This window comes from Panicum virgatum, chromosome 3K (assembly GCF_016808335.1).
Source record: "Panicum virgatum strain AP13 chromosome 3K, P.virgatum_v5, whole genome shotgun sequence".
NCBI lineage: Eukaryota > Viridiplantae > Streptophyta > Magnoliopsida > Poales > Poaceae > Panicum > Panicum virgatum.
In genome coordinates, this window is record NC_053138.1 from 60,583,434 (window position 1) to 60,610,773 (window position 27,340).

General features: G+C 44.2%; 3 protein-coding genes across 4 annotated transcripts; 1 reads left to right on the plus strand and 2 right to left on the minus strand.

Annotated features, from left to right (window-relative positions):
* Positions 1–3,174: 3,174 nt before the first annotated feature.
* On the minus strand, positions 3,175–8,637 carry LOC120700036 (E3 ubiquitin protein ligase DRIP2-like). The gene is made up of 7 exons (XM_039984190.1): positions 8,086–8,637; positions 6,818–6,917; positions 5,587–5,917; positions 5,029–5,444; positions 4,880–4,930; positions 4,231–4,303; positions 3,175–3,895 (listed from the first exon to the last, which is right to left on the minus strand). The coding sequence occupies exons 1-7, from the start codon at positions 8,408–8,410 to the stop codon at positions 3,728–3,730; spliced, it is 1,464 nt and encodes a 487-aa protein (XP_039840124.1). The 5' UTR covers positions 8,411–8,637; the 3' UTR covers positions 3,175–3,727.
* A 2,376-nt stretch (positions 8,638–11,013) lies between these two features.
* LOC120700037 (pyridoxal kinase-like) lies at positions 11,014–16,608 on the plus strand. The gene is made up of 13 exons (XM_039984192.1): positions 11,014–11,172; positions 11,394–11,556; positions 12,230–12,323; positions 12,402–12,506; positions 12,680–12,763; positions 12,892–12,965; positions 13,443–13,507; positions 13,625–13,688; positions 13,858–13,923; positions 14,558–14,614; positions 15,106–15,150; positions 15,775–15,828; positions 16,087–16,608. Exons 1-13 carry the CDS (start codon positions 11,039–11,041, stop codon positions 16,228–16,230), a joined length of 1,149 nt encoding a protein of 382 aa, XP_039840126.1. The 5' UTR covers positions 11,014–11,038; the 3' UTR covers positions 16,231–16,608.
* Positions 16,609–20,051: 3,443 nt separating this feature from the next.
* On the minus strand, positions 20,052–22,074 carry LOC120700038. Of its 2 annotated transcripts, none has more exons than XM_039984194.1 (3): positions 21,905–22,074; positions 21,267–21,517; positions 20,052–21,182 (listed from the first exon to the last, which is right to left on the minus strand). In XM_039984194.1, exons 2-3 carry the CDS (start codon positions 21,450–21,452, stop codon positions 20,844–20,846), a joined length of 525 nt encoding a protein of 174 aa, XP_039840128.1. In that variant the 5' UTR covers positions 21,453–21,517; positions 21,905–22,074; the 3' UTR covers positions 20,052–20,843. The 2 variants fall into 2 exon arrangements, with proteins under 2 accessions (XP_039840128.1, XP_039840127.1); XM_039984193.1 differs by having other exon boundaries at positions 20,052–21,185.
* Between the last annotated feature and the right edge of the window lie 5,266 nt (positions 22,075–27,340).

A 27,340-nucleotide genomic window follows, 5' to 3' on the forward strand; every position in this document is an offset into this window, starting at 1 on the left:
ATAAAATAACACATGATGCTAAATCAGTTCAGCAGCGTTACCATATTTTTCTCGTGGGCACTGCTACGGTACTCCTATTACCTCCTAAGAGGTAAGAGGTTGATTAAATCTGGACCTTTAAATTTTAGAAGAAAGAAGCCAATTAATTAAATGCAAAAAAGATTTTACATGCTGTTTCAGTTAGCATGCATGCGGCCATGCACGCAGGGGGAATCTGGCATGGCGCTGACTGCTGAGGCCCTTTTTACTCGGAGATGATTCAATTTCAATCTACTACACGCATGTTACATTTAGTTGTTGTCACATTAGAATAGAAAAAAAAGTGTACAAACGTGTCATATTTAATTAGATCTATTTTGCTAAAGGCTTGGAGAAAATCAGATAGACTGATTCCATCGTATATGTAACCCTTTTTAAAAGAAAAAAATATGTCAAGTTACGAAAAATATTTCAACACACACATCTCATATCTAGTATAGATCTACTAGATATTTAAATCACACGCCATGCCACTCTTTTTTCTAGCAAATCCAATTTCACAAGATATGATTGGCACATGTCACGTGGCGAGATGGCAAAAATGTTGCATGCAATCTGCTATGGGTATGTGACACGCTTGGAGGGGACAAAAAAATGTTTCTTGTCTCAATTTAATGGGTAAATAAAAATCTGGTTGGCAAATGTCATGTCATGGCAAAAAAAAACGTTACACCCAATTTGCTAGCAGTATGAGACGAGTGATGGGTGTGTAACGTGCATGTCATGGAGGGGACAAAAAAATATGTCTCAATTTAATGGCTAGCACATCATATGGCAAAAAAAAACCGAAATCTTGTTGCCAAATGTCACGTCATGGCAAAAAAAAAACGTTACACCCAATCTCCTACAACTATGTGACGAGTGCATGGAGGAGAATTCTCAACTAATCATGTATGCAAATTAGATCTAATCCTTAATTTTCGGATTTTAAATACAAATAAATATTAAAACTATTACCTCCTAAGAGGTAATAGTCTATAAGATCAACGGTCCACAGTTATTTCGGTGTACCGTAGCAAATGCCTTTTCTCCTGCTTCTGTTTTTTTTATCTCAACCTTCCTGCCGGCTTCTTGCCTCCAGAGTTAGGCTAGCTGCTGCCTTCCCTGAACGCTGCAATGTTTCCTCCTTCAAATGGAAAACCAGATGCGCTCGAGAGTGTAAGCTAGGCTTCCAGTATGGGCAGGCTTTGGATGCTTTACACTTTTGTGTCCTGGAGTGAGTACCCTTTGCGTGTTGTCAGGTAGTTTTTCTTTATTCTTTGCTCATCACCAAGGAATTCTGCTTTCTGTTAACACATAGATCGGCAGGGCATTCTCTTTTACTACGTCATTTACGCGCGTGGCTACTGTTCTACTACGTCATTTGCATTCTCTTTTACTTTTGCCATTAATTTACTGACTTTGTTGCATCTGTCTCTAGGAAACCATTTTTTCTAGAAAAGTGGACATTTTGATAATTTGAAGACATTACACCTATTCTATTTTCAAATAGTATTAATCAGAATAATAGACTCCCTTTTCTTTTTGCATGCACCGAGGATGCACGCATTGGTGCTTCATTTACCGGCACAAACACCATGCACCGGCGCAAACTAACGTATTCCTTCTGCTACCAGTAGACCTCGTCGGCCAGGAGTTATGCTAACGTTTTTACGTTGTGTTTGCCTTTATTAATTTAGGTCTTGTTTAGTTGCAAAATTCCAAAACGATTTTATGGAATGAGAATCTTACATGCATGGAGTATTAAATCTAGACGAAATAAAAACTAATTGCATAGTTTGTTTGTAAATTACGAGACGAATCTATTAAGTCTAATTAGACTACGACTAGTACTAAATTGCTATAGTAACCATGTACTAATGATGGATTAATTAGTCTTAATAAATTTATCTCGTAGTTTACGGACGAGTTTTGTAATTAGTTTTATAATTAGTCTATATTTAATACTTCAAATAAAAAAAGATTTTATTTCAAAAATTTTACAGACGCAATTAAACAAGGCCTTATTTATGGCTGTAACTTGTGTGTGGCTCCTAGAATGCAAAAACTGGAAACCAAAATTTCTATATTGATGCGAAACGGACAAGAAAATATATAAAAGATAATTTCCCGGTAGGGCACAAACAGAAAAGTTTCCTATCGGAGTGCCAATTTGGGAATTTCAAGTCATCAACGGGAAAATCCCCAATAACCTGGTCTAGACTTTTGTGAGGGCCCTTGGCGCGTTGGGAATTGGGATGGGCTGGGCTGGGCCGTATTTCAGCTGTTGGAAGACTGGGCGGAGCCAAGAAGCCTCCGCATGTCATGGCCCATTTCTGCTGCCACTGCGGCGGCTATACCTTGTCATGCTTGTTTTTTTTTGTTAAGATAAGAAAAAGGCCTTGAATTGCTTTCAACGTTTCATGTCTCACGCGAGATTACACCACCTCTTTCGTTTTTTCCCCTTTACAATACGGCATAACTTGGTATCAAGCGTAAAATTTTTTACGATTTTTCTAACCTCAGCTGCAGCAATTGATTATGTTGTTATGAATAGTTTGTGCTTCTTTCCATGAACTTCAGAAGTTTAGCTCGGAGCGTGACACGAGCTTTGCTTGCATCCATGGGCGGATGGGCCTGACTCTGTAGACCTTTGGTACTACTATTGCTTTTATCTTTCACTCAGGAACTAGCAGAACTTTTGGATCCATGCTGTTGTAACTTACTTGTATGTTGTAGCAGAAATTGGTTTCTTCTTTTTGGGACGAACTGCGAGTTCGTTCGTCCGTACTATGAACTTGTTTGAAGCTGCTAGCAGTAGCACTGACGCTCTAACTTCTGTCGCTATGTCTAGCTTAATAGGGTACCAATGCAACCGTTTGATCCAATTTGAATGCGATTCATTTCGGCCAATCAAACTGGACAAAAATGCCTGTAGGTCACTGGGTTGTTCGTGTTGAATGAGATGCACATGCAGCGCAGTGATATCACCATTTCAGTCAGAAATGGTGGCATGGCCATCAATTCTGAACATCTGCTACAGCTTTTTGTGAAAATAAATGATATTGGGCATGTACGAACAGGATGTTACAAGTATATTTGCGCTGGCCGAAGATGCTACAAGTTACAGAATCAGATGACCAACCTTTAAGGGCGAAAAAAATCATTGTACAAATCAAGCAGACACAGGAGCAGTTCCATATCCACTTCTTCGATCCAGAATAAATCATAGCAGGGTGTTACAGCAATTCAGTTCGGGAAAACTAAAGAAACTACCTTACATTTTTTTCGAAAAGGAAAAAAAAAGGTGAAAACTGGAGAAGTTGCAGTCCCATGTAGCAATTCATCGCTCCCAACTTCCAGGTGCAGATTAAAGATCTGACCTCTGTTTATCCAACCTAAAGTCCTAAACGTCAATTGTCACAGCCAAGCAAACTACATATTACAACGACTTTCATGTTTCATCACATCTGTATAATGACAACGAAAGAACAAACAAATTCTTAAAGAACAGAACACCATCTAGCAGCATCAGTGAGAGGATGAATACAGCAGCAAGGGCTGGCTCTGCACTCTGCAGAGCAACCAGCTACATTGATGAGTATATATGTTGACGCTCAAACCCTTTATCTTTGGTGACCTTTCCAGGGGGCAGCGCGACCTTATCCAAACTAGGAGATCCCCAGGTTGACCATTGTACAATTTAAGATTATGCAGACTTTGGCCGCCCATAGCTTATCACCATCACATAATCTCCCCCGGAGGAGCCTATCACCGTTTGCAGAGGGCGCGCAGGGCCAACCCTCAGCCATCGCTCCACCAAGTTGCGCACAGGTTGTGCAGGATTCACTGACTGGCCACAGCAGCTTATTTCAACCTGTAAACGCCAGGATTGGGACTGTTCAGTTAAGTTTGCGAAATTAAAAAATCAAAACTGAAATGCACATAGCCTTCTAATTACAATAGAAGAACAGACAGACCATATCAACCCCCATACAAGGTGATAAGAAACGCTTGCAATACAGCATGTGTAATCACACCTTGGTTTCTAAGATAAGATGTAATATATTCTGGAACATGCCAATATGTACTGGTTCCGGCAATAATGTAAGCAGCATTTTCACTACAAAATCTATGGACTGCTTAAATATTTCAAGAAAATTAAGCACAGAAAAATAGTTACTAAACAACATAGATGGGTAGGAGTCTTACCTCAGATTCGCTTAGAAGACTGAGCTTCTGCATAATGTACTTTTGGATGGATGATGCGGGTATGCTTCCATCCCTATCATTTGGCAATGCATTAGCCATAGTTGAAATAATATAGTTCATTTAAATAAAAGAAATAGTTGCCAATTGAATCGACGGCTCTGCTATTGTAGACTTACTAAGATAACATTGAGCTGGGCTAATTAGTGCATTTGCATATAACACATGACTATAAGTGATAGCAGTTGTGAAGCTTATGGCAATTAAAAGATACCCACGCAGGACATGCCCATGACTAACATATTAATCATCCTATTTGGTTCCAGGGACCAAAAACATGAAACTGGATAGCTAAATGGAGAGCAAGGAATGTAGTCACAAGCACCGCACATGTTATATTTTTTTAGCTTATTAGCATTATGCATTTTCTTCAGTTAAAGACATGCACTTGTGCATGACACCATCTCCTATGATCAATGAAATATATAAGTTATATTTTCCTTTTCCCTGCTTGATGCTTATCTATTATGGATATATATAATAATGATTCAATGCCAGGAACTTCAATTTTTGGATGTATGTTTAGAGAGTTATTGATATAAGATCAGAACTATCAGTACATCAATAGCAGAACAGAGTAATATAAGCTCACTTTATTCTCAAATAGTGGGTAGGTATCTGAGGCAAGGGAGGGTCGCCTTTCCTGGAAACAATAAGAAAAACAGAAGATCAAGGATCTAAACATCTAATATATTGCTTTGACTAAAAAGTTATGATAACTGTTAAAATGATGCGACTTACTGGTCAAACGAGGCAATTAATGAAAACCATATTGGGATGAATTTCTTCCCATTCTGGATAGCTGCAGCACTGGAAGCAGCATTTGCTGAAGGTAGGGGATGTTTCCTCTTCCGGCCAGGCCCTTTCTTTCTAAGCAGCACTATTGGCTCAGGATCATCCTTCTTGTCATCCTCAACTTTGGACTTCTGAGGAGGCTCCCTAGCCTTTGTTCTACTAGAATGTTCACTACTGGGAGATTCACCGGGCTTATCTCCCTTAAAAGCTGGACTCTGTGAACTTGTCCGAGGCTTTGTTTTGCTTGCAGCCTCTACAAGACAATTCAAAGGTTTCCAGAGCTCTGCCTTATCAAAGTCCTTACTATCACCAGCTTTATCTTTACCAGAGGGATGACTTGATGTATCCCCATTCGACAATACCTGTAAATGTTAGTGTCAAATCAATGCTTCCCATTGTCTTCATTCTTCCATTAATTCATTTTGATGAACTTCATGCAACATACTCCAAAGATACACAAAAAACAGGGTATTATTCAATTAGAATGATTGAGTATTTTATTACCTGTCTTCTTGTTTGAGGCATTTTGCTCAAACTATCTAGCAAGCTTGAATTTTCAGTTTTCTTATTAGAGTTATCACTATCCTTTTTCAAAGGATCTGCAATGATAGGGCCAAGGCCACGTAATGCAGCAGCCTTCCTGGTAACCGCTCTTGTTCGCCGCCCTGTCGAACCTGCTGTTGTTATTCTAGGTGTATTGACCACCAATGAAGAAATAGACCTCTCTTTCCTTTTAATAGGTAGTGCAATGGGAGATTCGGCTTCTTCAGCATTAATCTTCTTTCTTTTGAATGGAAAAACTTTTGACCTCACATCTTGTATATTGTGATCAGCTCTGAAATCATTGTATCGAAAAAGTTAGAAAAAAGGGTTAAAACTTAAAAAGATACAAGCTAAAATAGAAAAAAAAATCCCCTAACTCAGAAAAGCAACATGATCAGGATTGTGAAGATGTAAATGTGCCAGATGTTCTCTTGGCCAAATAGCCAATAGAAACATTCAACCGTGTTTCAAAAGACAAGCATTTCTTTGAATCTAATAATACAGTGAAGTGTCGCCAATAGAAACATATACTACATTATGACCAAATGGTTGGGAAGAAGCCCTGAAAACACAGAAGTGCAGTAATAGCTATGTTTTGTATTATTAAAGATCAAAATTATGTCATATAACTGTTAGAAAAATAATGACGGATGAGAATGAACACCGGGTGCCAACCATAGAATGCATATCTGGGAGGGGACTCATAGGGATTCTTATTTGAGCTTCATGGTAAACTATGCAATCTTTGGCATGAATCTCATAGGATTCAAGACAGTAGAGGATAGCTACTGTTCACTGGAGTGCAACAATTCCTAAAGGCAGCTCTAAATTATATACATGAGCAACAAAGCATGTTCAAGCTTATCCAGAAAGTGATGTGAATGCTTCAAACTGTTGAATGTGTAGTTTTGTATAATCTGATTTTGGTTGCTCCTATCCGTAGTCAGAGCAACTATCTATTATGATGATTTTGTGATAAAGTTTTTGTTGCGGCATCTTGTTATCCAATAGAAATACATGCTAACAGTATGAAATCCAGGAAAAAGTCAAAGTAAGGCTGATAAACGTGTATTTTGGAGGTAAGAGAAGTACAAGAACATTTAGTGAACCATATCATTTGTAGTACAGCTAAATTTACAGTTTCTCACAGATTCATAATATTTTCAAAAGAGAAAGGTCAGAAGAAGAATACCTTAGCTTCTCGGCAGGAGTGCAGCCTAGATCAATTTTGCAAACTGGGCAATGATCTAGATCCTCATCATTGAGCTTCTTATAGATACACTTTCTACAAACTGCATAATACAAAGAACACAAGGAAATAGAGGTGAGGATTTCAAGATACAGAGAAATTGTATAAGATACAATGCAATGCTTAATTTCACATAAAAAAAGGAATTGATGTATACAAAGAAATTCCTTTCCATTGAAAACACAGAGACTGTTTGACACTGCAATATATCCATATCATGAGAAGTAAAATGATGGATTCAAATGAACAAAAGAGATCAGCATTTGCACTACAGCGCTAGAATGGACAATATAACATGAACTGCCCTGATCCATTTAGAACTAGACCCAGAAGCTCAAAACACAAAGCAAAGCTTAAGTTCACCAATGTTGGAATCAAATCAGAGCTTCCTTAATATTTCAAAAGCACACACAGAATCAACAGTTACACCAATTGACTCATGCATGCAGAGTAACCAAATAGTTTGCAGCAATTTTACAGTCTATGAATCCACAATGTGGCCACAAAAAACTCATGTACAGTTCCACTAATTACCGGCCAACATGGGTCGAACTTGCATTGAATAAAAATTACCAAGAGGGAGGGGGGGGGGGCTAATGTGAATGATGAACTCCAACTGAATAGCAACTCAAATTACAGCACCGGAAGCTTGCATAACGTTGTCAAAAGTACCACCTGAACACTATCTCAACAGGGCCCAAATCACTTAACGGATTGGGGCAGAGATGGCCAATCAACAACCCAGCATTCAAAGTCTACGTAAAATCCTGATGCTGAAGCCCAGCATTGATGCAACATTGCATCAGGACTCAGCAAACCAAATTGCAGCTCTGCCTGATAAAGTAAGAATAGAAAGCAACGAAGCTCCCAAACATGGTCAACTCAAACTAGATTTACGTGGAATAGAGGCGAAACCGCAGCACGGGCCGTAACGTGCGCACGTCGAGAATCTCGCAATCGCGCATGAACGCCCAGAAGGCTGCACAGCGCCGCCGCCGCCGGATCGCTGGAAACGAATCAACGCCGACGGCACCAACCCACGTCCCCGGGCCCCCGGCGACCAAATCCGGAGCAGCCCCAGGAACGAGGCGTGCGTCGAATCGAATGGCCGTTGCGGTAGGTCCAACAGAAACGCGCGGAGTCGTCGGAGAGATGCGAGCGTTCGAGCCCGCCGGGATCGGCGGGGGGGCGGCGGAGCAGGGAGGACTCACATGTGTGGAGGCACTCGGAGATGGTGGTGGCTTCGCGGAGCAGGCGGCGGCAGACCGGGCACGTCATGCAGCGAGCGAGCAGCTCCCGCTTCACCATCACCACGGCGCCGTCCCCCCCGGCGCCGCCGCGCCGGCGCCGCGGCCGACCGACTCCCCTCCCTCCCTTCTCCTTCTCCTCCTCCTGCTCCCCCTCCTCGCCCTCGCCATCCGCCTTCACCACCACCTCCTCCTCCTCCTCCTTCGGCTGCGCCCCCTCCTCCACCTTCGCCTCGGCCGGCTCCAAGGCCGGCGGCTGCTCCGGCGATGCGGGCCCGGTAGTCTGCATGGCGTGGGCCCTAGCCGCGAGGCTAGCTCCGCATGCCGGGGAGGGGCGGAGCAAAGGCGCCGCCTTTATTGCGCCGACGCCTCCCCTCCGCGTGGAAATGGGGAGGAGAGATCGAAGAGGAGGAGGCCGACGCCGAGGTGGAGGCGGAGAAGGGAGTTGAAGCAGAGGAGGATTGAGGAGAAAAAAAAATGAAATTTATTTACGTGCTTATCGAGGGACGAGAAGCCGAAGGACGAAAGGCAATGGAGGAACACAGGTGGTTTTATTTCGCTCTGGTTTTTCTTCTTTTCTTTTTTTTTTTTGGTTTTTTCGTGTTGCTTTTTGCGTGAAGAATAGAACCAACTTGTTTGGATTTATGTACATATTGTTGTCACCAACTTTTCCTTGTACACGATGATTTCTTTGGAGCTAAATTCGTATTTTGCATGAACTTTTATTTCCTTGCCACTTTTTTTTGTTGTTGTTCAGTGTGATTGTGGTTCTTTTCCCTTTTTTCTTAAAAATATTTTATGTGCTCATGTTAAATTTTCAAAGATTTAGAGTTATGATTGCAATAAGAATCTAAAGATTTGTACAACTATAATACGTAGGTATATCAAAAGGATATACAAGAGTAAAGAAATTTTTAGAAAATAATATATTAGATGAAACGGCTAATAACACACTATGCTAAATCTCGGGACCGTTTTTGTGGCAGCTACTATTGATCTCGGTAACGGACTTCCATGAATAAGGGCAAACGGACGCGGTATATGAGCAAGCAAAACCGCGGCGCAAAAAGAACGGTGGGCATTGTGACACCGTTGCAATTGCAAAATGCCTGATATAGTTGTACAACATTGTGTTTGGAATGTTGATTGTAGAACGCGTGGATATATCGTACATTACTTGTGACGATTGCTTTTGCTTGTGGCTTCAATTTGGTTTGCGGAATTTATCACCTATGATTGCCGAAGAAAGGAATGGGGGTATTGGTAGTTTCACTAGCTTAGTTAACATGCGTGACAATGGATTACATTTAGCGCACAACATAGCCGCGATAAGTTATAAACGATCTTTCAACAAAACTTTTCCGATAAGCAAGAAATCTAAAGTTCCAAATTTAACAATGTACTAATAATTCCAAAACGTATGTAGCCGAACTATATTCCCTTTTTTTTCTTATATAAACTGATTTTGTATTTCCAAAGACAGGAAGCCAAAAACCATGGGCTTCAAATGTATGAAAAATACCCACCGCAAGAGAGGCTTAACCTACGTGATATTCGCTTCCTTCTTTAATGTAATCATGTCACATCTCTAAACGGCGTACGGAAACAAAACGCACACCGCTTGACAAGATACAGAAGTAGCCTGGACGGGGCCAAGAAGAAAGTAATAAACTCGGTGTTCACGTGTTCTTTCTTTCCTTTTGAATTTGGTACTATCTTGAGCTTTTTGCAGCCAGCAAACGAAGTCGCAGATGTCAGCTCTATGTCACAACGTTATCAACTCCATATATGAACAGTTCAACATCACTAATTTTGCAAAAAATCAGCTGACATATCGGTGAATATATGTAGCTCCGGCCCTAGTTTTCTATCGCCTCATCGGTGTCCACATGCAGGCACGCAGCAGGTGCAGTGCGCAGCCGCAGCATGTACAGGTCTGTGCTGTCGTCATGCATGGTCAGCGACGACCGCGGCGACAGTCGGCGGCCACGTGAGCAGTGTGTTACTGGGCCGAGGACGCCGAACAGCAACACTCCACTCCACTCCACGTGGGCCCAACAACTCCTTCGGCGACACCCGGCTCATGGGCGGCTGGCTGGACGCGCTTTTTTTCATTTTTATATTTAAAAAAACAAAATTTCAAAAATATATGTTGAATTGGGAATTTTTCAAAAATGGTGCCTGTCGCCCATCCAGTTGGCGATATGACCTAAATGTAAAAAAAAATTACATTTAGATCCTGGCGCCTAGGGCGCATTAAACAATAAATTTGTAAAATCGATATAAAATCGTAGAAAAATAAAAAAAATACAAACTCAAATGTTCTGGATTCTATGAAACAAGATCACATAAAGTTTTTCATTTGATCAATGTATCTTGCTCTATTTTAAATATCAGTTTAATGCACTTTTATTTAAATCTCAAGATCCATCCTTTGGATGCATGTCATCTTTGGCCAAAGTGTTGCATATGGTGAGCATAGACTTGTACAAAATTGGTATGCCCAGAAAATATTTCTAGAATAAGTTTTTAAATTAGATCTTGCAATATGTCTAGTTTAAATCTTAAAATTCATCCTTTAGATGCATGTTATCTTTGGCTGGCTGTAAGGGAAGGACTTGGGCCCATGTGTAGCTGGTCTTCGGCCGACGAGCAGGCCCGTACCCTGTTGGGCCCATACTGTAAACTCAGAACCAGACCGGCCCACCTCGTCAAGCCCGCCGCCGTCGTCCCGTCCTTCCACGTCACGCCACCACCACCACGCGCTCGAGGACCACGAGGCCCACCGACGGGATCCGCGCCGCCCGTTTCGTAACGGACGGCCCAGATCCCGCCAAGCTGTCCGGGCCGTACGATCCCCACCTCATCGCCATCCCCCGCATCCCTCTCTCCACCTCCGCCCCAGCCGCGCCGTCGCATGACCGCCGCCGCCGCGCTCCGCCCGCCGCCGACCGCCGCCCCTCTTCCTCCTCCTCCCCGCGCGCTCCTCGTGGGGGCGGTGGGCCCCGCGCCCCGGTCCTTCCCCTCCTCCTCGCTTTCCTCCTCCCCCAGGTGCGTGGCAGACCCGCCGCTCCCCAGCTGCAATAAACAATATCTCGAGGAGCAAAATCCGAGCAAGCAATCGCCTCGCTAGTCAAACTTTTAGTGGGTGAGGTCGGTGGAGGATTAGAAGGGGGGAGGTTAGCGGATTCGGCTACTCCTCGTGGTTTACTTTGACCTGGGGTGATTGATCCGCGCTCGGTGCGCTGCGCCGTGCTGTGCTGAGGCTGCAGGGAGGCGTTCGGGTGGGCGTCGCTGCTGCGGAGGCGGAGGGGGCGGAGGAGGAGGGCGGCGGCGGCGGGGGCGCACACGAAGATGGCGCGGCCGCCGATCCTGTCCGTCGCGCTGCCGTCCGACACCGGTCGCGTGCTCAGCATCCAGTCCCACACCGTCCAGGTGCGCCACCTGCTCTGCCATGCCTGCCTGCCCCATCCATATGCTGGTCGCGTTCCTGCTTGCTGCCCTCAGCCACTGATGGAATTTGGACTCTTCCCCCTATGTCTATGACTCTCTTCTGTGTCTATGTGTACTGGCATATTGCTGTGGCTTGGTGCCGCTATGGCCGGCATGAATGGTGGATGGATTCGGCTGCCATCCAATGGTTTTTGTGAGTGATACATGCAGCCTAGGCTGAGAACACTGTTCTGTGGAGTCTAGGGTACGGTGTGTGCACCACCTCACTGCATGAGTTTTGCATTGATAGATTGTGTCCTTGCAACTGTTCCCTTGATGAGTTGAATAGCTGATGCCATATATATATACATGATGATGCTGGCAAGCGTGCCGCGTGCTCTCACGCCATTGGCGTGACTGTTGCCTGCCAAGCGGTGGCACGATGGTTGTGTGAGGGACCGGTGGTTGTTACTGCTTTGTCTTTTGTACGACGGGCGGTCGCAAGTTTGGTTCCACCCTCAACTTTTAGTCGTGTCGGATTCTTTCATTGTGGGTTTGTTTAGACAAAATAAGCTGCATGGATTTTGTATCAGAGTAGGAAATTTTGAGTGTTTTCACTTTCTGGTTTGATATGTATGCTCGTCTGTTGGCTCAAGCTGTCATTGTACTAATTCAGGGGTATGTTGGCAACAAATCAGCCGTCTTTCCCCTGCAACTCCTTGGCTTTGATGTGGATCCAATAAACTCTGTACAGTTTTCTAATCATACAGGTACGGGTAGAGTGTGCAGCATCTCATGTTTAATTTGGTTGGGACACCCAAAATAATTCTCATTATGTGTTATCTCAGGATACCCAACATTTAGAGGTCAGGTTCTCAATGGAAAACAGCTCTGGGACCTTATTGAAGGACTAGAGGAAAACCAGTTACTCCATTATACCCATTTGTTAACAGGTGAAACTGTCACGGCTTCTTATAATTGGACTTACCCATTATTCATGCCTAGGAAAGAGCTAGTTGATTAATTGCTTGTTCTTTGCTGATATTACTTACAAATATCATTACCTTTTACTGCCAAAAAATATGGTTTGTTATGCATTGAGTGACATGCTGTTTATGGTTCTCAGGTTATATAGGCTCAGTTTCCTTTTTAGATACTGTGCTACAAGTTGTTGACAAATTACGATCAGTCAATCCTGATCTTGTATATGGTAATCTTTCTGACCTTTCATTATCCGTATGCTTGTGTTACAAAATTTAATAGGGACAAGTACTTGCCATAGCTTGAGACTGACTAGAAACGGTTAATTCTTGTTTGCTAATTGCAAACATGCTACAGTTTGCGACCCAGTTCTAGGTGATGAAGGAAAACTATATGTTCCACAGGAGCTAATATCTGTTTATCAACAGAAGGTAATTTGATCCTATATGCTTATGTCATATGGTACAAAATCATGGGAATCGCTTGTCCTTGAGCTTTTTAGCATGTCAGAGGTGTTATTTATCGCAAATACTAGTTTCACAGACATGCTTTCACTATATGCCAAAATGCGGTGCTCATGGGTTCTATACTTTCCCTTTTGATCCTTCCCGTACATTAAACTATTAGTTGATATTATAGAACACTATATGTATACTATATGTCCTGTAGAATTGATTAGAGACAATTATGTGCTAAAACTTTTATTCAGACCAGAACTTAGTCTTGTTAGTTTATTTTCCCTTTGTTACTGAGATATATGGTGTGAAAGTCATGCAATAGGTCAAGGCCTTTCATTTCAAATATGCTATTTCTGAGTTCTGATTCTTATAGCATGCTCATAATATTTTGCAGGGCCCCATATATTTTACTATCCTAATTTATTCATTTTGTCATGAAACCATCTGTAGGTTGTTCCAGTTGCTTCAATGCTTACACCTAACCAATTTGAAGTTGAACTACTTACTGGATTGAGGTAGCCATGCTTTTCTTCTGAAAAGAGAAAATATAACAATTTCATGCCATATTTATGCTATATTGCTATTGTTAGATTACGTGCATACTTTTTTCCTAATGCAATGTATATTTACAGGATCACCTCTGAACAAGATGGCTTGACGGCTTGCAATACCCTCCACAGTGCTGGACCACGGAAGGTGCGCCTCTTACCTAACAGATAAATGAGCTGTGAATTGTTTTTGATGGGCTACATAGGATACTCATGACCTCTATGGTTCACCTCTTTTATTCCTTTTTTCACCCTTTCAAGAGGCCGGTAATGAAGCTACTTGTGTACACTTGTGATTGGTTTCTATCATCTTCCAGGTGGTTATAACTAGTGCGTTTATTGAAGGCAGGCTGCTCCTTATCGGAAGTCACAAAAAAACAGTGGTAAGCTCTCAACAGAATTATGCAACTAGTATCTATCTACATGCTTCTAGCAATGTACTCCCTCCCTTCCTAAATGTTTGTCACCTGACTTTTGGACATGACGTTTGACCATTTGTCTTATTAAATAAATTTGTAGATATTGTTTTGTATGGCTTGTTTTATCATTGTAAAGGTACTTTAAGCATGACTTCCTTTTTTTGCATATTTGCACTAATCTTTTCAATACAACGAATGATCAAACGTTGTTATCAAAAGTCAACGGTGACAAACATTTAGGAACAGAGGGAGTACCTGAGTTACAAGTGGAAAAAATATTTGTTCATTAATGTTCTTTGTCAAAAGTATGTAGGGTACTGACCAGTCCATGTAGTAGGATGTCACAGCTTTGAATCATTCATGTGGACTAGTGGTCAACTAGGCTAGGTGCAGTGCACTGAATAGTTGACAGATTGACATGTAAGCCAGTTTTTAGCTTGTAGTGATTACAATAACAGGTTGACATGTAAGCTAGGTTTAGCTTGTGGTGATTACTTGTGTAGATGGGTGCAGTGTGGATGGGTGTAATTTGGTTCGGAATATACTGGTATGGTATTATCATTTGCATACAGGAGATTTACTCATCTTTTTTTTTCAGGAACAACCGCCAGAACAATTTAAGATTGAGATACCGAAGATACCAGCATATTTCACGGTATATTGATGTATTTATTATTTCTTTAATTGTCAACTTCTAGGTTGGAGTGTGGAGCAAGGAATATGATTGTTGACTGGTTTATATAGGAGTTCCCCATATTAGTCCATTTAACTGAGTAAGTCAGTGAGCATGCGGATGTTGGACGCATGTAACAAACTGACGAAAGGAAAGTACAAAATATATTAGCACATAAAGTGGGTGACAAGCTTCAAATATAAGATACTGGTATTTTTTTGCAGTTGAAGCTGGTGTTTTAAGTATGGTAGAAACGACGGAGACAATCATATGATCATGTGTGCTAGCATTTGAGATGAAATGTTTCAACTTTCAAGTGCGCAAAGAGTTGTGTGCTTGTGAAGTTTCTCCTAATTGGGAGAGAAGTGGATTGACCTTTCAACATGTTCTGCACTGCAAGCTTTGTGTTTATAGCGTCACTAGAATTCATTACTTGTATATAAATTTTCACCTTGCTCCATAATGCTTTGCAGGGAACTGGAGATTTAACGACTGCTCTTCTACTTGGATGGAGTAATGTAAGTCCTGGGGAAAGTTCACTGATGTTCTTATGGGCCTTTTTTTTAGGAGAAAGTCTAAATTACTCCCCTCAACTATAGCCAAAGTCTGGATAACTCCCTAAACTATTGTTTGGTTCATTTTAGCCCCCAAACTATACCATTTGATCCAAATTACCCCCTAATGTAATTTGTCTTTTTCATTTCTCCATGCATAGGTGGAGTTTTAAGTTGAAATTTCACAACATAATAGTACACACCATAACACATGTTAGAAAAATAAATCATATTTTTTTTATCATTATTTTGATAGGTTAGGATATTTAATAAGAAATTAATCATTGGAGTTCAAAATTATATGAAAACTATTGGGGAAAATTATAAAACTTTTTCTAAATTTTCATTGTGATGTCCACTACTACCTTACAAAATTTGAAATTAAAATTCAACTTGTGTATGGAGAAAAGAAAAGGATAAATTGTGTTATGGGGTAAAATAAACTAAATGACATAGTTTAGGGAGTAAATGGAACCAAGTTATAGTTTAGGGGGTTATCCGGACTTTGGCTATAGTTGAGGGGTTCCTTTTTTTATCTTATCATGGTTTCTTTCTAATGCATGGTTGCTCTGCTTGTGATAAACACAGAAATATCCTGATAGCCTCGAGACAGCGGCCGAACTGGCAGTATCCAGTTTGCAGGTATCTCAGTCTTGCTGCTTTATATATGATCTAACATTTAGCATGGTTTGTTATGCCTTCTGTATGCTGAATTTGGGCAGCATGTTGTATTAGCTATCCTGATATCTGGTTTATATCTTTCATGGATTTTTCTCACATGTAGTTAGAACTAAACCGTTGATCTCAATTCATTGGTAGGACTGTGTTACTTTGTGGCACTAACACCGTTGTACATATATAGTAGCTATTCATAGTTCTAACAGATTACACCTTGTGCAGGCACTCCTAAAAAGAACTGTGGAAGACTATAAAAGGTCTGGCTTTGACCCATCAACCAGCAGCTTAGAGATCCGGTTGATTCAAAGCCAAGACTACATCCGAAACCCAGCTGTCACATGCAAGGCTGTGAAGTATGGCAACTGAATCAATAGTGCTCATGAGAATCACAGTCAATAATGCCAGGTGCCTGAAGAAGTGTTGTTAGATCAATTTGGTCTCTGCTCTTTCACAAGTATACTAGGACAAGCCTGCCCCGACTTTCACGAATCGTTGGCTTCAGTTTTGGAATACAGTTCTGTTATATTATAGGCCCAAGACCATAAATAATCAGGTTTCAGGGGGGAGAAAAAGAATAACGGGGCAGGCTGCTTTTAGTTACAGTTTGTCAAGATGCTGTGGCCTTGAGACTTAGATTGTACAAATGGCAGATGCATCCGTTACATACAATGAATAACAGCCTGGTTCTTCCTGCTTCTGTTGTTTTGGCAATGAGTTGAGGCTTTTTCTGGAGCTTCATTGATAGTTCTGTCATGCTCGGATCAGCTTGTGTTGTTATAACACTGACAACAATAGCGCTTTGAGTCCCTTTTTTTCTTGAAGAAAGGAAGTTGATGATTTCCAGAGATTATATAGGCTAATCAGGTCTTTGTAGATACCGTGATTTTATCCAGAATAGCAAAGTTTACAGAAAGCAGTAGAGCTGCTGCAAAATGCGAAAATGAGACATCTATCTCGTTGCTATGTACAGAATATATGGAATAGATCATGTGCACCCTGCGGTCGACACGATTGGAGGTCTTTTTTTCCTTTATTTTTCTTCTTTTTCACTTGGAATATAATTCCTTGGGATCTCACTACCGTGGAGACAGCCTTTATTCACACGAACCCAAGGACATAGAATAAATGGAAAATGATATTGGTAAGCCAAGTTGCTTCGGTTCTCTCTGGCACGCACAGCAGGTGGTCAACGAGCGTTATGCCCTTGTGGCTTACGAATACTGCCGCTCTACAATGCCAGGCCACGAGTCTGCAGTAATCATGACCAGTACAGTGGATAAGAATTGGACATTATCTTTAAAAAAGAAAGAAAGAAATGAAAAAACCATGCCTTTCCGGGAGGTTTTGACTAAAACATACCTAAATTTCAAACATTAGTTCGGTTAGGTTCTATCTTCTATGTGATAGAACATATCCACCCAAATTCAAGTTTTCAATTCACCTCAGGCACTCGCATTTTCAGTTACTTATCTTTGAGTAGTAACGGTTCTCAGTTAATCATTCTTTTAAGTGGCGGAGCCAGGAATCACGGCAGGAGGGGCTGCTTCCCCCTTCTTCCTCCTCTAGCCTCTCCTCTCCTTCCTTCTCAAATTTGTAGGAGGGGCTGGGGGGGGGGGGGGGGCTTCATGGAGATCACAACGGTAGGGGGGCTTCCCTCCCGCCCCACCGCTGCCTCCGCCGCTGCTTTTAATATAGTACATAACGTGATTGTTAAGAATAAAACAGTACATATGTTGTAGCTTCACCAATATGATATATCAGAAATGGGTTCTTTGCAAGAAAGAATTACTTCTACCAAAAAAGATCTATAACTTAGATCCAAGCCAATATAATATATATCGGTTTACTCTCTCAGAGATATATACACAAGTGACTAAATGAGGGTGGGTATCAAGGTTTTTTTGGCACAACTTTCACTAGAAGCTAAAACTGTTGAAGGAAAATAAATTATCTTCACATTGATTTCTATTTCATTTTGGCATGTGAAACCAGGTGAAGCCTATTTTCACTCTGTTCTGCTGGCAGCGGCTGGTGGCTGGTGCTGATTTATTGTGAGAAAAAAATACTGTTAGCTGGCTGATAGCTGGTGCTGGTTTGGTGTAGAAAAAAATATTGTTGGTTAGCTGAAGAAGTAGCTAGCAGATTGCCATGTGTTTTTTAGCTTCATCATGGCTTCACTGGTGAATCCGTTTTGACATAAGCTATGCTAATCAGCCTCTTATATTTATAAAACAGTTTTACGCTCCAATATCTCGATTTGCCTCAAACATGTTAAACTGAACCAAAATAAGGTTTGTGTTTGGTTAGGGGTGAAAAAGTTTTGATGGAAACTTTTTGCAACTTTGACCACTAATTAGAGATATTAAATTAAGTCTAATTACAAAAGCACATCCACAACCATGGGTATTGTAGCAATATTGTACCTAATGAGGCATTTGACCGCATGATTTGACGATGATTAGAGCATGGTCACTGTAGCATACTGTATCTAATCATGTATTAATTAGGCTCATTAGATTCGGCTCGCAAAGTTACATCCATCTCTAAAAAAGTTTTACAAATAGACTATATTTAATACTCCATGCATACAAGATTTTCTTTTTTGCGAAATTTTTACTGTTACAACAAAAAACGGGATGTAAAGCCCATGGCAGAGTAGGGCGGTAAGTAATGTACTACTGTGACTTTTAATTCGATGAACAGAAAACAATCCTGGCCGTGTTTAGTTCGAATGCAAAAAAAATTTGCGATAGAATTTACTAATTTGAAGTATTAAATGAAGTCTATTTATAAAACTTTTTGCACAGATGGGTTGTAAATCGCGAGACGAATCTAATGATGCTAATTAATCCATGATTAATTAATAATTAATGGATGGTTACTGTAGTATCACTGTTTCAAATCATGAATTAAGTAGGTTCATTAGATTCGTATCGCGATTTGCAGACCATCTATATAAAAAAATTTATAAATAGCTATATATATTTAGTACTCCTGTCAAAATATTCGGGCGCCTATCGGAGGAAAAACTGTACTGACGGGGGAATCTTTACCAGTAGCCGTGCGGCCGTACTCGTTTTGAATTCACGGCGCGCCTGCTCTCCCCTCGATCTGCCCGGGCCGTCCAACGAACCTTAATTTATTATTCTGCACGCAGTCACGCACCCACAGCCCCCCGCATGGGATGAGAATGGAGATGGGATCCAGTCACGCGTGGGCCCCACGTCGCCGTCGCCGTCGCCGTCGCTGCGCACCACCGGTGCTGGTGCCCGTTGCCGACCACGGGACCGCCGGTACGTGCCAACCACCACTGGCCAGCTGCTGGACTGAGCTGAGCTGAGATGAGCAGCCCACACGCTCCAGCTCGCCTCCATGACCAAGGAAGACCTCAAGCAATCTCTTTTTTTTTTCTTTGAAAGATCAAGCAATCTGAAAACTGAACGGTGTGTCTGCATTTCCATAACAGAAGCGACGGGCTGCGTCAGTGTTCCTCCACATAACAGAAGGAGCAAGCATGTTTGGAATCCTTTGCCCCAAGCTCAGTGGTGACGATGGCGTTGGCGCAGAGAGGCATGGCAAGCCGTTGCAGTATTCCTTTGCTCCTTTCCATGCTGCTTTCCTTTTCCAGGTTGACCTCTTTTCCAGGCATGGCCGAGAGAGAGAGAGAGAGCGAGAGCGCACTGCATCATCACACGATCTGGCGCGCTGCCACCACAACACGCCACACCATGCCCTTTTGTCCTCACAATTTCAACCCTGGACTTTCAAACCAGCCATCGACTTGTCCCTGCATCACGCTGATTGCCTGATTGACTAACCCTAGAAAACTGGCGACACAGAAATTTTCAGCTCGGAAAACAAATCAGTTGAGTGGAGCCTCGAAATCTCAAGGGAAAATGACACAGCCAGACAAGGAAACGACGCCAGGAAAGAGGTCAGTTTAGTAATCTCGCCTGCGCACCACTAATCTCCTTGAGTCAGCCTCAGATCAGGCAGCCCACACATGAAAGCGAGCTGCTGCTGCTGGTGGTGTATTGTTAGCAGGCACTGACACGTCACCGTCATTATCACTCTCGTGTTGCTTCAGCACATGGAAACCATGTGTTGGCTCTAATGGACTGACATTGGACCATTCAACCACCATTAATCAAACAGCAAAACTCTGAATTCCAGGGTGGTGCTGATAGTGATGATGATAATAATATAGGATAATATTATATTATATTATATTATACAGGTTGCTTCATTGGAAATCCAGCAGGATATTACAATATACAAAAGTTCAAAAGAAAAGATCACAAATAATACTCATAATTTCTCTCACTCAGCTCATCGGCTGACTGACTTAACCTAGCTGCTGCTGCTGCTGCTCTCTGACTCGCTCTTGTAGCCACTCACTCTTTTGTACAGATTCTCCATGGCCTTGGAATTTCTTGGTTGCATGGACGGACGGACGGACAAAAACAATTCCATCAAAAACCAAAAATAAAAAGGGCATCATTGATTGATGAACTAGGACAGATTACCTAACTAATCCCAACCTCCCTCCCACCAAATCCAATGACTAATAAATCCTCCTCCAAGAGAGATGGCAGGGACAGATCAGTTAAATTTGATTAATCCAAGAGGGCTCTCCTTTTTTGTTGATACGCCCTTTTTCCCTGCTCCTCTCTGGATTTCTACCAATTCTCTCCCCCAGCTAGTGCTCCCAAATTTACATGAGGAACCTGAACCTGAAACTTTATTTACATACAAAAAGATCTGTGGTAAAAATTACCTAAACTCATTATAGTTGTGCAATGGATTGGATGGGTGGATGGGATGGCTTATATAGTTTTTAGGGGTTAAATTTAGGACAAATTGATCCTCTCAATTCCTCACCTCCCCTCCCCTCCCAGGAGCTTTGTGGTAGCAAAAGGAAGCTTTTTGCACCATGGAGGAGAGGAAAGGCTCAGGGTTACTTGGTGTTGTATGCACATCTAGGCCATGGCGGTGATGCCATGGCCACGGCCGCCGCGGCTGCGGTCGAGGCAGTCAAAACCCTCGACGCGGACCGCGGCGGGCTGGAACGCGAACCGGGCGCGGGCGCACGACGCGCCGCGCGGCGACATGGACGGCGCCACCGACGGGCGCGGGTTGGGCCCGGCCACCGGCACCGGGGTGGCCACCACCGGCAGCACCGGCAGGGGCACGGGCATGGGCGGGTAGTCCATGCCGAACCGGCTGTCGTGGACCACCGGGTTTGACGCTCGCCGCGGCGGCGAGCCGCAGAACAGCGGCGGCTGAGGGGACGCCGCCATGAGACCGCTCTCCTCGCCCTGCTAACCGGACACGAACCCATTAGCGCCTTGCAGGAGGCAAGAACTCGTGGATCTGAACGCGAGGAGGCAAAAAGATCCCACCTTTGAGAGGAGGAGGTCGAGGAGATCCACGCCGGCGCCGGCGTCCGAATAGCCGCCGCTCTGGTGGCACCGCAGGGGCGCCACGGGGCGCCGGGGCTTGGGGCAGAAGAGCGGACTCTTGGTGTCGCTGGCGGCGGCGGACGCGGCGACGGGAAGGGGGCTCTTCATGGCGGCGAAGTGGCTCATGTTCTCTTCTTTTCTCTTTTGGTTTTTCTGGTTAGTTGATTATTAGATCTAGAATTTACACAACCCTGCAAGAAATAGAAACATACAGGCAATCGTTAGCTACCTCAGTTGAGTCTTGAGTGGCAGCAAAGAAACAAAAAAACGAAATAGGAGTATTTCAGGAAATAGATGCGACAGATCTGAGTTTGGACGGAATAAAACAAGAACTATAGGGTGGGTATGAAGCTTTGGGAAGGATTTGTGAGACATGAAATTCAAATCTCTGAACAGATGTGGCAACAAAGTGTGCTCTCTGCCGACGAAACGAGTCCGTGTGAAGATTCGTGACCACTAGCCTCACCACAGTTAATTTTTCTAGAGATTTGCAGCAAGGTAGGTTACTAGCAAAGATGAACCGGGTGCAAGAACAAGAACAGATCTCAGCTATTCAGAAGGGAAAGCAAGATAGATACCTGAAGCTTTTGCCTCTGGACTTATCTCTCCTAGGATAGAGAGAGGAGGAAGAAGAAGCCAGGAACTATTGTTACTCCTACCAAGAAAATAAAACAAAACAAGAAAAAAGAAAGCTCAAGCTTTGAGTTGAGCTGCTGGATGAGGAGGAAGGAGAGGGATGGAGGGGAACGGGTGCCTTAAATAGGCCGGAAATGATGGGGCACCATAAACCACACAGGAGCGACAGCTTACCCGCAGGGTAGTGGCAAGGGGCATTACTTTATTCTTTTATTTTTTCCAAAATTTTAAAGGGATCTTTTTTGTGTGCATATTTAATCAGGAGCCGTTTAGTTCTCTAACGAAAATTTCTTGGTTGTCAAATCAACGGTTTGATCAGATATTGGGAGGATTTTTCGGACACTAATTAAAAAATTAATTTCAAAACTCATATGGAAACTTGACACGAATCTTTTGAGGTTTTTGACCGCATCATTAGCACATGCGGGGTTACTGTAGCACTTATGGTTAATTATATACTAATTAGGCTCAAAAAATTTGTCTCGTCGTGTACATCCAAACTGTGTGATTAGTTTTATTATTTAACTACATTTAGTGCGGGAGAAGCACAAATTTCAAGCTGAAAATTTCAAGGTGATGCAAACGGGGAACAGATTGAGCAGAAGCTGGTGGGGGACAGGACAGGAGGAAATTATTGATTTTATTTTCGGCCTGCACGGCAAAACTGGTGGCATGATTGAAGAGTTTAGCAATGGGGTCCTTTTCATCCTCTGCTTGGTGATTGTACCTTTTTATTTTCCAAACTATTTTTTTCTTAGAGGATCTGGTCATGAGAAACGAGATACAGTTGAATTTTTGAGAATTTGTACTCCACTTTCACCCACTCTTTGTTTCTTGCTATGTGCGGTGTTCTAGAATTCAGAATGGTGCCAATGATTTCGGAATTATTTGTGCTGCATGTGGATACAGTCATCTTCTACAGTAACAGCATCCTTTTGTATTTGTCTATTTAAATTATAATTAGCATTGATTACTAGTGGTATTTTCAATAAAAATATTTGAACCTACCAATTATTTCAAGGCATCCCAACCCTCCACGTCGGATGATTTCTATGGCAATTATAGTGAAAGGAACTACCAATGTGTAGTTTGTGCGTTCTTGGTAACACGAGACGTGGATGTACGAAATCATGAAATCAAGGAGTTTGCCTACCAAAATGAGTTAGCGTGCATCCGATTGATCTGGGCCTACAGTTCTTAAGTTAGAAAGCTCAAAAGGCAACACACAAAAACTAAACATGCGAAAACAATTAATGTTGAATATCTCTCCGTGCACCGCGGTTCAAATATCATATCTAAGATCGAATTTCCCATGATAGTCTTCAAATAAAATCAAGGCAATGCATTTTATGCAAGTTTTGAATTTTCATTCTATTTTCACCATTTTTACGAACGGCCTAGTGAGAATATTGATATAGCATATCAAACCTTTTATGAATTGCTAACCTTATTATTAATAAGTGGCTGGTAAACTACCATGCTTAAAATACCATGCATGTACCAAAACTTACCAGGTTCTATATTTCTTACTATGCCGCAACTCATTTTGTTGGGTCAACTCACAGTGGGCAGCTCACGCTAACTTGCCTTACCTTGAGAGGGTATGGCTCTGTTTAGTTCCTAAAAAATTCCTATAGTATCCGTCATATTGAATTTTTAGACACATATATGAAGTATTAAATATAGTTAAAAAAATAACTAATTACACAGTATAACTATTTCATATGAGATGAATCTTTTAAGCCTAATTAGTCCATGATTGGACATTAATTATTAAATAACAACGAAATGTACTGCAATATCAAAATCCAAACTTTTTCACGGACTAAATATGGCCACTGTATCTTTATTTTTCATGTTGTTGACAATCAAGCCGCGCAACTTGGGTTCCTATATGCACAACTATACGTTTACTAGTTGTACGATGAGTTTCACACAAATATAGATTTGCCAAACCAACATTTTCAACTAAACATTATGGACGAGGTTACCATTATTCTTTTTCAATAATTGTGTATGCTGTTCCGTGTAGGTTGCATTGTTCTTCACCACTATACCTCTCAATGTGTGTGCGCGTAACAACGAACTAAGAAGAAAATATTAGTTACACTTAGAAGGTACTATGAGAGAGAGAGCACATGGATACCTTGCCTTACTTATGGGTACATATCAGATGCAAACCAATATTTTTGTGCAAACTATAGAAACTTCAATTTAGATCATCAGATCAACATCCAAGGGGAGAGGCGCAGAGAGGTGGGAGGGGGAATTTGCAAAAGTGTCATTACCCAATTCAAGGACGGGTCTAGATTGTAAAATTACTCAATCCTCCATATCCCTTGAATGTTGATCCAATGACTCAGATTGAAGTTTCCATAGTGTCGGTACCCTGTAGCAGGGATACTCACTCCTACTGCAGCAAGGCATGACTCGCGTAGTCATCCGTAACTACGCCATAAGGGGCGGAGCAGCCGGGCCCCATGGGTCAGGCTCTTTCCTCACCGGGCCAACGGCCCCGGACCCGCTCCCCGCTCTGGGACGGGTCCGGTGACGCCACGTGTCTCTGAGGAGGGGAAGCTCCGAGCCAACAGCCGAGGGTGCGGACCCCCCATAGGGGTACGGGACCTCCACGCGTCCGTCCGGACCTCCCACGCGCGTAGAACCAGCATACCGCAGGGGCGGGGTCCAGGGGCGCCACGTGTCCCGCAGGCGCGGGCTCGAGTCTTCCGCTGGAAGACTCGCCTACCCACCGCATTCAATGCGGGTGGTTGAGGCGTGCTCTGCCGCCGCGGCACGCAAGGCAGCCTTTGTCAGGCCTCACTGTAGACCGCATATTACCGAGGTATACAGTGCAGCTGCATGCGCTGCATCCACGCAGAGCCCGTCTTCCGCATTAAATAGATATGACGGCACGGCACCTTTTCATCATACCGCCTACGCCGCAAGCTACACGGCCCGTTCAGCTACGCTGCAGGCAACGCCGCAAGCTACACCCTGGCACCGTTTCGACAAGACAGGGCATGGATATGCTGGACGGAGGATTCCCACGGGCAGAGCAAGAAAATCCAAGAATGAGATCTCATTCGCCTGCAACGCCATAATGTCTGAACAGTATGTCGTCTTATACTACATCATTGGGCCCACCTGTCGAGGACCCAACGGCCATGTATGCGCCTCCCTTGAGATATAAAAGGGAGGCGCTTGCTGCACACTACGGACTCTCTCCAGATTCCCAAACTCTCTCTAGACTCAGACACGCCAAGATCCTCACAACACGAGCAATACAACACACAGTGGACGTAGGGTATTACGCTCAGGCGGCCCGAACCACTCTAAACCAGCTGTGTTCATCGAGTTCTTGCATCTAGATTGGACTAATCCTAGCTAACCCCCGAGTACTCACCCTCTGGGTTTAGGCGGGTGCACTACGCCACCCGGCTGTGGATTTGCACACCACAACATTTGGCGCGCCAGGTAGGGGAAATAGCTGGTCTTAGTTCATCTCTAGCTCATCTCCATGGTTCAGATGGTTGAGCACTCCCACCACGACGACGACGTGGAGATAACGGAAGGTGTGGCGTCATCCGCGCCACACGCCTCTCGCCTTCCTGCGCCAGGGGCAACCGTGCCCGTGGAGCAGCCACCGTCGGCAGCGGCGCGCACTGCACGTCGGCAAGAGTCAGGGCGCCCGTCAAGGGTCCCCTCACAAGCTGCGAGCGGCGGAGCGCTGACGGCAGCTAGGGAGTTGCTTCGCAACCCTCCGGCTGCTGCTGCCTCGCCAGACGCCCTGAGGCAGTGGCGGGATGACATTGACCGTCTCCTCCATCTGGCTCAGGCCTCCCCCAGTTCTGCAATGATTGGGCAACGACCTCCGCCTGGCAATGCGGTGGTACCCTACCACCGGTGCCAGGGCGGTGTGTCGGTGTCCGTGCGCTCCCCCACGGTAAGGGGTGCATGAACAGAAGACCTGCGGGCGGAGGTCAACCGTAGGCGCGCGGGTGAGGACGCCCGCATCTTTGTGGAAAGGGCGTGAGAACGCCGCCTCAACATTGAGGGCCGCAACCTCAACGCCGACTTGGATGTAGCGGCACCCAAGCCTCCGGGAAACGCCCGGATACAAGCGGGCACCCTGGTGGCTGGGGTGGGCTGCGCTGCGCTGGTGGATCACCTCCGCGTGGTGGCATGGTCGTCCAAGTTCCGCCCACACCTGCCGGAGAAGTACGACGGTACCACTAATCCGTCAGAATTCCTGCAGGTGTACATTACCGCCAACACAGCAGCTGGTGGTAACGATGCTGTCATGGCGAGCTACTTTCATGTAGCCTTGACTGGGCTAGCCCGGACTTGGCTCATGAACCTCACTCCGGGATGATTCAGTCTTGGGAGGAGCTCTGTGCGAGGTTCAATGCGAACTTCGCCAGTGCGTACCAGCAGCATGGTGTGGAGGCTCACCTCCACGCCGTGAGGCAGAAACCCGGAGAGACGCTCCAGGCATTCATCTCGTGCTTCACCAAGGTACGGGGTACCATTCCTCCTATCTCTGACGCATCTATCATTACTGCATTCCGTCAGGGGGTACGTGATGAGAAGATGCTCGAGAAACTGGCGACACAGGAGGTGGAAAGTGTTACCACGCTTTTCTCCCTAGCTGACACATGTGCCAGGGCCACTGAGGGCTGCGCATGGCACTCAGCCCCCCAAGACGGAGACGCCAAGGCTGGTGGCTCCGGGGCTACCGTCCAGGGCGGTGGTAAGAAAAAGAAGAACAAGAACCGGGGTTGCGGGGAGCCACATCCAGGCGGTCCGGTCACTGTAGCAACGGCACCAGCTACTGTGGCAGCGGCTGGGGGCCAGAATACGCATGGCAAATGCCCGCGCACGCAAGGTGGCAGCTGAGGTTCATGCCCAGTTCATCCCACCGCTCGCCACAGCGCCGCTGTCTGCCGCGAGATCCAGAAACTCACGAAGCGGGTCAGTGGGCGGCGTTAGCAGGCCTCCAAGGACGGCTCACCCCCTCCTCGTCAGCGGTCTGGCAAGGAGAAAGCCTCCGACAGTGAGACCGCTGCTGGGGAGAAGGAGCTGGGGTACCAATCCCCCGCTCGGGAGCTGAAGGGCGTTTACAGCTGCAACAACTCTGACTCCGACAACGAGGAGCGCCGCAAGAAGCTGTACGTAATATACGGCGGAAGCTAGGAGCTTGTCTCCCGGCGGGACGTGAAGACCCTTCGCCGAGAGGTCCTTTCGACGAAGCCGGGGGTCCCGAAGGCGGCGCCGCACCACAGGTGGAGGAACACCACCATCTCTTTCGGGCCATCTGACTGCCCGGAGAACATGGTCGGGGCTGGTGTACTACCTCTAGTCACTGCCCCTGTCATAGC